General features: G+C 41.4%; 1 protein-coding gene across 1 annotated transcript; it reads left to right on the top strand.

The window, feature by feature from the left end:
• Window positions 1-3,299: 3,299 nt before the first annotated feature.
• Window positions 3,300-8,336, top strand: TRIML1 (tripartite motif family like 1). The gene is made up of 6 exons (XM_004696482.1): window positions 3,300-3,725; window positions 3,942-4,037; window positions 4,933-5,163; window positions 6,478-6,500; window positions 6,684-6,781; window positions 7,786-8,336. Exons 1-6 carry the CDS (start codon window positions 3,300-3,302, stop codon window positions 8,334-8,336), a joined length of 1,425 nt encoding a protein of 474 aa, XP_004696539.1.
• The last annotated feature ends 3,300 nt before the right edge of the window (window positions 8,337-11,636 follow it).

Here is an 11,636-nt window from a genome sequence, read left to right as displayed (position 1 = left end):
ACAGGAAGTATGATGTCTCTTTTAATAAAACAATAAACAATAAATGTGTACCGTATTCTTCTTCGTGGAAAAATAAGATATCCCCTGAATATAAGACCTAGCGCATCTTTGGGAACAAAAAGTAATATAAGACACTATCTTATTTTCAGGGAAATGGTAGTTCAAGGACTGTTTGTTGGCCTTTAGAAATGTTTTCTGGTTGAGTTTGAGGGGAAGCCAAGGTCTGGCCCCAAACTCCATTTTTGGTATTCCCTGTGGACTTTGTTGCTCTGTTCTCCTTGTGCTTCTGTTTCACATCCTTAGTGTTTTTCCTCGGTGTGCTGGGATCAGATAAGGCACAATTCCCACACTGTCTCCGGTGTTGTCCCCTGTAGACCTATGGGTCAGTGAGGGAAGTCGTCTCTCATAGTGGGGCCGGCCATATGGTCTTCTCTGTGGATTGGCTGCTCTGAGTGGGAATATTGTTGTCAAGGCTTGGTGCATTAGGATGTGCTCCACTCTCTCTTCCTCCCTCTCCATTTGCTCCCGTGTGCTCTGATCAGACATGTCCCTCTCCCTGAGCTGCAGCTTCAGTGCTGTCCTCTGAAATAAATTCTTCTGTGGGGAGGGGCAGGTGTCCACCTAGTTGGGATTGGGGCCGACCCATCGCAAAATATTTTAAAAATAAGACCCCCCCACCTCTTGCCTCCTTATTTTACCATGAAGATTTCTTTTTCTTGAATGCTGCAATCTCAGTTATAGCTGGGTAATGGTTATCACCATAGGCTTCTTAGTGCCACTGCCTTCATTTATCCAGGGTGAGATGGGCTCACGCAGAATAAAAATCAGTCTCAGAAGACATGCTTGACAATAGTTGATTATGTTGGGGAGGTAAGTCTTCCTTTCTATCATCTTATTTTTATCAATGAACTAATATAGTCAGCAAGGTATTTAGACAAATGAATTGTGTGTGGTTTAATAGTTGAGGGTGGCCAGTTAATTCAGCTACTTCCCACACCATCAGTCCACAAACAGCTGATTAATTTCCTCCAAAAAGTATTTGAGCAGAATTAATTTACTGAGAAATAACTTGATTTTTCTTTCTTTCTTTTATTGTTTTATTGGTACAGAATTCTCATAGGATACAATTCAATAGTTCAATCATATCAAGAAGAGTTGTACAATTATTACCACAACCAATTTTAGAACATTTTCCTCTTTTTAGTACTCATTGTATTAGTACTCATTTTCTCCCAACTTCCCCTGCATACTTCTAGGCAAACATTAATCCAGTTACTATCTCTATAGATTTAACTATCCTGGATTTTGTAAACAGAAAAAAATATATAACAAAATGAAACCAAAAAAGCAACAGAAACTAGCAAAGTAAAACAGAAAACCCTCAATCAAAACAAAAACATTAGATAGTAGAACTTTAAAAGAGGTCAAAAGGGAGATCAAATGATAAGGTATTACATTTTAACCTAACCACATGTGCTATAATCCACTTTTAACTGGATATTTTCATCCCTTCATAAGTCATAAGATGCAGTAAGATGTGTTTGCAAAAGATAGTCACTGGGAGGCAGGAGACACAGTTTCCTAGTCCTACGCAGATTTATATAGTAAATATTTGAAGGACCAACTCAATTTATGTTAATTCCCTGCCCACTGCCCCACCCCCCAGCCACAGCATCTATAAAACATATCTCTTGGCTCCTATCTAAATATAATAAGACTCTAATTCGGTGAGAATACCATTCTTCTACTTATTAATTTAATTATGGATACATTGGACCATCACTTTCTTCTAGTCACATATGAATACAACTTGGGTATAGTACCAAACAGCCTGTTAAAGACAGGGTCTACCTTGAAGGAAAACCTGATGATTATGACTTACATTTGGAACCCACTACTCCCCCCATTCCAAACTGGAAGCCAGGCTCTGTGATGTCCTACCACCCTGCTCCAAGACTTATTCTAATGATTCTGGTTACAGAGTCCTTTAAGTTTTAGTTAGGAATAGCATGCGGAATTGAGGTGGCAATTTATAAACCCTTTTTCTAGTGGTGGCAGTTGTGTTATTGTAGAAACCTTTTTATTTTCAAGAAATTTACTTAACATGAATTTTAAGAGTGTTTTGAAGTCATGCCCTGGTAACCTAGAAGCAATCTGACTAAGAGTTTTCATGATTCTTACCCAATGCCACCTCTCTTCCTATTTAAATTAGCATACCCTTTTGCTCTGGTTGTTTCATTTACTTAAACTCTTATCCCAGTAGCTCATAAATGCTATATATAGGACAAATGAATAAAACATTTTGAATGCAACGTTGACTTCAGAAAGGTGAGTGTTGGTTAGCATGGAGAAAGGTGGAGGAAGAAGCATTCCAGGTCAGGAAGCATCTTTATCAAAAGTTCAAGAGGAGAAATCACCTTATATCCTGTGGGAAAATGGAAAAGAATGCTTGATCCTTTGGATCGTTAACAGTTAGAAAGAAATGAGGGGATTATCTTGGGCACTGGGGACAGGTTGCCAAGGACACATTGCCAAGATAGTGAATGACAGGATGAGAATTGAAATATGGGATGAAAAACTTAATGTGAGAGTGGGACTAGTTAGATTTTGGAAAAGAGATTTTAAGTTATTCTTACTTTCTGGCAAGTAAAGGAAGGCAGGCCTTGCCAATGACATAGTGCATTTGTAGAATTGGACTAATCCCAGTGGCCATTGTATAAAACCAGTGAGAAAGCAGACTCTTGATAAAATGGATTCACACAGAGGTTACAACAATGGGTTCAAACACAACAGTTGTGAGGATAGTGCAGGACTGGGCAGTGTGTCCTTCTGTTGTACACGAGGTTGCTAATGAGTCAGAACCAACTTGATGGCACCCATCAGCACCATTTCTAGTTCCCATCATCGTTATTCAAACCTCTGTTACTCATTGGCCCCAAATTACCCAGCCCGCTGTCTCGGAACCAAGGCGATGAAATGGTATTATGGTGCTTCTTATAAAAATAACCACCTCTTAAAATCTGTAAGAGAAAGCATCTTCCAGATCCAGTCCATGGCTTGTACAGAGAGACTCTCAGGGAAAGTTTGGAGCTGATGATGAGCCCAATGTGCAGGAGTTCTACATTAAGTCATAATTGGCTTTGTGTTTGGGTGGATATGTCAGTTGGTGAAACTAGGCACAGGGAGAATAAGAGTTTCCAGTAATAACATCGTAGAAACTTATCATCTACTTGTTACTCAAAACAATAGGTGCATAGGAGGCTTCATCAATCCCACATCAGAGGGGTGACCATGCCCTGATGTCCCTCCTTAACAAAATGTCTACAGCAGATTTGATGGAAAATCTCAGAGAGGAACTGACCTGTTTCATCTGCTTGGATTATTTCACCAGCCCAGTGACCACTGAGTGTGGGCATAGCTTCTGTCTGGTGTGTCTTCTCAGGAGCTGGGAGGAACACAACACCCCCTTATCGTGTCCTGAGTGCTGGAGGACCTTGGAAATCCCTCATTTCCAGCCCAATGAGCGTTTGGGGAGGCTGGCTGGCATCGGCAAGCAACTCAGGTCTCAGGTGATGCAGAATGAGGATGAGCAAGGCAGCTATGGGAGAATGCTGGCAGCCACTAAGGTGTTCTCTGAGGATGGGCAGAGTGTGGATTCTTCCTCAACCCAAAGTCATGGAATTAGCAGAGGGCATCTCTCAAGCGAGGCTGAAGAGTACCACAGAGTAAGACTGGCTGCTCACTATACAACTTACCATAGAAGTCAGATGCCCTCACTTCTCAGAATTGTCTCTGACAACCGCTATTAGTCTACTGGTGGCAGGCATGGGTGCCGATCACAAACGTGCCTAGTTATTGTCATCTTGTTATTACTGATTGTTAAGACTTTTCTTCACCTGGTGCTCGGCCCGCGTGCCACAAAGAATTTATTTTTATTGCAGGAAAAACTCCAGGAGATCCTAAATATGTTGTGGAAAAGGAAAAAGGAAGCTCAGGCTATTTTAACACACGAGAAGGAGAGAGTGGTGCTGTGTAAGGTCAGTATATGTTTGTTTGGCTCTGTGAGGGGCACTAAAGACACCATAATATATATTTTCCCCTTTATTTCTCCCAATATCAGCCATACATTACTGCAGTATCCTTCCCTTGTTCATTTGGAAATTAAAAAACTCACGTCAAACTTACATTAGGGAGATTTCCCCCCAACTTTCTCTCTGGACCCCTACAACTCTTTGCTATGCATATGATGATTCTCATTATAATTACTTAAAAATATAAGTTATGAACATATAGGATGAAAATCAATTAAAAAAGGAATACTTCAAATGCTTTGGGGGGCAGGGGAAGCAAAAGCAACAAAACAAAAGTAAATCGAAGATAACTGAAGACCAGGACAAAATAGAGTTAATGCACATGAAAAAATGATAGCACCTGGTCCATTTCAAATTTGAATCGCCTAGCTGCTAGAATGTTACATCGTATCTGTTCTGTTCGTGTGTGTACTTAGGTGGATCTGATTCTCCCAGTAGACTTCTAACTCTTAAGTGAGAGTATTTGTGTTGTACATTTCTATTGATAGTATACACTCTAGTGCTATTTTATGTTTTGAAATATTGAACAAATCAATACTGGCATATTCTTTATCTTTTCCCTGTTTTATTTTTATCATAGCATTATCATATCATAGTCTCTCTCACAAGAATAACAGCCTTGTGAGAGTAGCAAAGTTTGTTTAACTACTATAAAAACACTTTCTAAAATATCAACACATCAATTCACATGATCAATTGAATGTGTGCATCACATTTACAAGTGTCTCTGTTGTACTCTAGGGGTTTAAAGGGAATAAACATGTACAGATGTGGGTGTTTCTGTTACTAACGTATTAAATTCTGTATATGCATGTGCACGTACGTGCGTATGTGATAACAGGAAGAGACAAAGAATTGTAAACAAGTTGTTGTGTCCGAATACATGAAAATGCATCAGTTTCTCAAAGAGGAGGAGCAGCTTCAACTGCAGCTCTTAGACACGGAGGAAAGAGGGAACTTGAAGAAGCTGAGGAACAATGAGATCCACCTGACCCAGCAGATCAGGAGCTTAAGCAAAATGATTGGCCAGCTCGAGTCCAAGTATCAGAATTCAAATATGGAATCATTTGAGGTGAGAGGGAAATTCATGAGTGTTGAGAAAAAAAGGTAAAATGCATAGTTTTGGAGGTGCCATCAGCTATAAGGGTTTTCAGTCGCCAACTGAAAAGTAAAGTCGTTCTCTCTCAAATATAATTTTCCTAAAGAACTGATATTCTAAAAAGCTTTGAGGAGAGAGTATAAAACAACATCGACGTTGATGTCCGAATTTCTTTGTGCCAGTCTTCCTGTAAACATAGCTCTGTCAAATATTTTACTAAATGTATTAATGAGTATTTACTGTTCCTAGGCACCTTATATTTAATTTTCACAAAGACCTGACATTCATCTCTAAAATAACACAAACATCTTTGGCAAGAGTTTCTGCATGCATAGCTTTGCTGGTTACAATAGAAGCGACTTACTCTTAAGTCCTGCCAGATAGTTAACAATTGAGGCCTGTGGCAGTTATGCACTAGTCACATAACTCACAAGTAGTAAATGTAGGCAGTTTGTGTAGCCAGTCCATATCTCTTTCTCCTTTTAAATGAATATTTTATTGTGAACGAGGTGGAGGGCTTACATTTCAGACCACCAGCTGTGCATTGAGTCCATATATATTTTTTCTGAGTCCATATTTTTTTAGCATCTGTCCCATACTGCCTGCCGAGGCTACTGTTTTTCAGGACCACCTCACCCTTAAGCCATTGGAGTCCATGTCCGCCGCAGGTCCGTTTCTTAGAGGGTTCCGAAGCTTGCTACTATTTAAGTACATTTGAACCGACTCCTCCAGCCTTATCCAGGGTTGCCTTCAGCCCTCCGTGGGCCACTTTTCCTTTGCTTTCTCTGATGAAGAGCTCTGGTGAAATAGTGGGTTACGCTTTAACCGCAGGGTCAGTGGTTTAAACCCACCGTCTGTAAAGAGTGAGTCTTGGACTCCCGCAGAAGCAGTTCTCCCCCATCCTGTAAGGTCCCAAGGAGGAGTCCGAATTGACTCAGTGGCAGTGAGTTCTGTTTTGTTCCTCTTGGGGCCACTGGTCACATTGGATAACGAGACGGATAATTTGGCTCCTTTTCAACAATAAGATTCTCTGATGCCATGAAAAAGAAAAGGACACGACAGTCTCTAGTCATTAGGAAAAAGATCGTATGTTTACCAGGAACCATCCCTACAAGACCCGCGGGGTTTGTCTCTTGATTTTGTTCCCTCTCCCCACAGGCGTTCTAAAATCATGAGAGCGAATTCTATGAATTTTGTTATGAAGGGCTGTCCTCAAAAATGGATTCAGTCTTCGCTTAGTGATCAAAGCAACACATGCTAATTATTTTCCTTATTTTATTTCCTCAGGAAGTGAAAGACGCTCTGGAAAGGTAAGTTTCCATCTTCTGTTGTACATGTGAGACATAAGGATCTGGTCCTGATGGCATCGGTTAGTAGAATGGAGGTAGGAATATCTATGATATTGGGGCAGAAGGAAATTGATGTTCAAATTGGAGCAGGTCGTGTGGTAAGTGCCAGAGAAAAAGAGAAGAACGTTCTCTCCCCTCTTGTAGGAGTGAGTCACTCTTGCTTCAGTGCCCAGAGGCGACCACCACGGAACTGAGTCTGTGCCGCATCACCGGAATGAGGGAGATGCTAAGGAAATTCAGCAGTAAGTCAGCCTGATTAGCCAAACCTCTCGAGAGCTTCAGAGTTAACTTCAGTTTAACGTCAAAGGATGCAACATGAGCCTTCAGGCAACTTCTTTGAGCATCAGATATTGGCCATCTGATTGAGAGGCTCTCACGTAAGATGCCCTGAGCCAGCATGAAACACTGGCAGCCTGTGGTCACAGACCATCTCTGTGCTTGGGAAAAGGGAAGCAGAGAGACTTGACTGATGTTTTGATGTGGCTTTGCTTTGCTGAGCATGGAGTTCTGATCCTTCCTCACTATAGATGTTCTATTTTGTCTTCATCCCTGCCACCCCCACTCCCCCACATATCTTTCTTGTTAGGATGAAAGCTCACCTGAACTTTTAAATCGCAGAGAAAGAAATTCCAAAGAATGGCCCTTTAGAATATGAAGGTCGAGAGAGATCAGCAATGATTCTCAACTTTTATCGACAACCTGATCTTCAGAAAAAGACTTAATGGGCTTTGGATTCAACAGATATTACACAAGTGCCTACCATGTGCCTGGCATTTTGCTACAAGGCTCTGGGCTTGCTTATAGTGATGAATATCATAAGTACTGCCTTTGCTTTTGTGGAAGTTTTAGTGAAACTGAAAAGAAAGGCATTAGTGGTTATGAGTTGGGCTGCTAACCGTGAGGTCAGCAGTTTGAAGCCACCATTCCCTCCTTGGAAAGAAAGACGGGGCTTTCTACTCCTGTGAGGAATTAGTCTTGGAAATTCATAGACGCAGTGCTAACACGACCTATAGGCTCTCTGTGAGGCAGAACAAACTTCATGGCACAGAATTTGGTTTGGTTGGGAAAGATAGTTATTGATCATTTTGATTTGGCCTATAAATAAAAGTGTGACATTTTATTTTTGAGACTTCTTAGCATTTTGAGACATCATATTTTTGAGAATTGACTTTAAATTGCACATATACATATTTCCCCCCCTCTCTGAACATGCCCAAAGAGAATTCATTCTTTTCTTCTCTTGTAGCGGATATCACTCTGGATCCCGACACGGCCAATGCCTATCTTGTCCTGTCTGATGATCTGAAGAGTGTGAGACACGGAGGATTCAGACAGCAGTTACCTGACAACCCAGAAAGATTTGACCAATCTGCAACTGTTTTGGGTGCTCAGATGTTCATCTGTGGGAGACACTATTGGGAGGTGGAAGTAGGAAACAAGACAGAGTGGGAAGTGGGCATCTGCAAGGACTCAGTGAGCAGAAAGGGGAACCTCCCAAAGCCCCCTGGTGACCTCTTCTCACTTATCGGTTTAAAGATTGGAGATGATTATAGTCTTTGGGTCTCGTCACCTTTAAAAGGTCAACATGTCAGGGAGCCTGTGCTTAAGGTTGGTGTTTTCTTAGACTATGAATCTGGACATATAGCTTTCTACAATGTGACAGACGAGTCCCTCATCTACAGCTTCCCGCCAGCCTCTTTCCAAGGAGCTCTCAGACCGATCTTTTCACCTTGCCTCCCAAATGAAGGGACCAACACAGGTCCTCTTACCATCTGTGCACTGGATAGCCATGCCTGAGGGAAATGTCCTGAGCCTGCTCGGAGGATGACGTCTAAGACCAATAGATGACTATTGATTAAAATGATTAATGTGTTGACAGTATTAACATCAGATGAGTCAACAGAACACACCCTGGATCCCCACCCAAAGAGTTTCCATTAACTCGAGCCCACAGCGAACTGTCAAATCCACACCAGCCGACACCAATGACGAGAAAGCTGGTCGTCTGTTGTGCCTTTAACTACATTCATTGTCTATACTGCCTCATACACGTGCTAGTCACTTAAAAGACAGAGATAGGACTATGGCCCCATTTGCCTGGATCCCACGGTCTTAGGCCAGTTTTATAAATACATGTCATTTTTTCAAGTGTATTTATTCATTCGATTCCATAATTGTGCCACAAGAATGAGTCTTTATTGCATGTGTAGAGTGCTGCAGGCTGGGCGATCCCGATCTCCATGGCTTCTCCTCTGAGGATGAACCTTGGCTAGTCTTCTCGGAAAAGTCACTTTCTCCTCATGTCGCGACACCTAGAGTCTTTTCCTAGGCACTGTGAGCTGAAGATTTTTAATTTGTGGAAGGTCAAAGGAAGCCTCGTTCCTAGCTCAGTATCTCAGAATTTGTGAGGAGCTGCTGCTGTCTGGACGGAGTTTCCTTTGGCCGATCTTAGATCAGGTGTCTGAGATTTACCCTCACGGCTCCCAATCTTAGTGATCTGGGACTACATTGTTTGGAGTTTCTTGTGTATAATTTTTCCTTTCCTAAAACCATTTTATTGGGAACTAATACAGATCTCTTATTGTTCTTCAGTTCAATCACACAAGCAGTATTGTAAAATTGCTACCACAATCAATTTCAATACGTTCTTTTCCTTCTTGAACTCCTTGACATCAGCTCCCTTTTAGTCCACCCTGATACCACTGTACCCCCAACCCTTATTCTACTTGCTGTCTCTGTAGGTTCATCAATCCTGGGTGTCATCTACTGAAAAACAAAAAACATATAGCAAAAATCAAGAAGGTCACCCCCGATGACAAAATACATTTGAGATAAACCCCAATATGAGCAAGCAAAAGCCAAAAATACAGACAATGTTGAAAATGAGGCGAGGCCCAGTGTACATCAGAGAAGGGATCAACTGACAAGGTTTCAACTGTTGAAGTCAGGTTCATCACTTCCATCTTCTACAGTCATCTCCCCATCACACTCTGGTAACCAGTTTTCTTCCCATTCTCCGTTTGTGGATAGAGGGGACTCACCAGAGGTTTATTTCCTATGTAGATCCTATAAATGTATCTTGGGATCTCACTGTCATCCATACTCTTCTGCAAACCAAATTCTCACACTTTAGGCTCTGGTGCTCTTCCCTCCTTCGACTGGATTATAAGATTTACAATCCTTTGGAGACCGATGTTGGTGTGCTTCTTCCCTGTGGACTTAGTTGTCATCTCACTTAGATGGCTGTTTGTTTAGAAACAAGCCTTTAAGACCTCAGATGCTAATTTATCTAGTAGCTGGGCACCATCTAGTTTCTTCACCACACTTTGCTATTGTACCCATATCTTCCATGTTCCCTTCCCGAGGGTATGTATTGAACAGGGCTATGATGTAAGAACTAATTGTTCTTAAATTGGAGCTAGGATTTAGTGTGAACCCCAAAGCCATGCTTTTTTTTTAAATCTATGTCTTTCTATCTGTGTTTGGCTCACTTTAGAGCAAAACTAACCTTCTTCTTAATTTGGTAAAGAGTCTTATGGATCATCTCCCTTTGGCATAAAGATCTCACATGAATATTGTCATTGATTACCCCCTGGTACTAATTTTTTAAAGTACATTGAGTGAGGGATATTGGGCCAATGTAGCTTAACTCTATATATTCCAATACCCGAATTGAATCAGTCCTTTCCTGGCTGGACACTCTTTACACAAACAATGGGGTTGGTTATCAGGGAAAAATTTACAATAATAATCACTGAAAATATTAGTCACTGGTTTGTCAATATTTCAATACAGCATACAGGGCATTGATATAGTAAGTCAATGATTATCTGCCTACCAACAGTTCAGTAATCTTGGTACAGTTATCTTCTGCTTCAAACAGCATGCATTTTCAATCTTAAGTCCTCAGGTTACAAGTATGTTTGAGGTAGAGTCCAGTTACTCTAGTGGAGTTTCTGCTTTGGATCTCAGTGGTGCAGCCTGTGGAACATCGAAGATGCGCAGGTTGAAGATCCAGGATTTAGTGTTATGGCACTTGGCCCACATCTCCTGGATGTGCCCAGAAACTTGGGCCAATGTGGCTTATTCAGTGTATATAACCAGGGATACCTTCCCCCTTAAGATCCTTAAAAGTATTTTTTTTATTATACATTTTATTGGGGGGCCTCACAAATCTTATAACAATCCAGCATTCAATTGTATTAAGCACACTTGTGCATATGTTAGCATTAACTTTTCCAAAACATTTTCTTTCTATTTGAGCCCTTGGTATCAGCTCTGCTTTCTTCCGCTCTCTCCCTTCCTCATGAAACCTTGATCAATTAAATATATAATTATATGATATTGTTGTTCTTTCATGTCTTATACTGTCAGTTGTCTCTCTTCACCCACATTTCTGTTATTCATCCCACCTTGCAATGGATTCCAATCTTGGATTCCAATTTATATATCCAACTTTGTGATGGGTTTCCCCTTTCTCCCCCTTCCCCCCAATATCACTGCTTCCACTACTGATCCTGAGGGTTTTATCTGTCCTGAATTCCAGGTGTCGAGAGCTATTATCTGTACCACTGTGTGTACTCTGGTTTTGCAGGACTTGTAAGGTAGAACTGGGTCATGGTAGTGGGGTGGAGGAAGCATTCAGGAACTAGAAGGATGATGTGTGTTTTGTCAGTGCTCTACGGCACCCTGGTTGAATCGTCCTTTCCTTGTCACCCTTCTGTGGGGGGATGTCCAACTGTCTACAGATGGGCTTTGGGTGTTCACTCCAACCCTCCTCATTCACATTGACAGAATTGTTTGTTTGGGATCTTTTGATACCTGATACCTGATCCCGTTGTCACCTCATGATCACACAGGCTGGTGTGCTTCTTCCATGTGGGCTTATTTGCTTCCCTTCTAGATGGCTGCTTGTTTAACTCCAAGCCTTTAAGACCCAAGAGGCAATATCTTTTGATAGCTGGGCAACATCTGCTTTCTTCACCACATTTGCTTATGCCCCCATTTTGACTTCAGTGATTGTGTCAGGAAGGTGAGTATCAAAGAGTGCCAAGTTATTAGAACAAAGTGTCTTTGTATTTAGGGAGGCCTTGAGTA

Source organism: Echinops telfairi, unplaced genomic scaffold, assembly GCF_000313985.2.
Source record: "Echinops telfairi isolate 266 unplaced genomic scaffold, ASM31398v2 ScPeMD7_9;HRSCAF=40, whole genome shotgun sequence".
Classification (NCBI taxonomy): Eukaryota; Metazoa; Chordata; class Mammalia; order Afrosoricida; family Tenrecidae; genus Echinops; species Echinops telfairi.
This window is presented reverse-complemented; position numbering and strand designations above follow the sequence as displayed.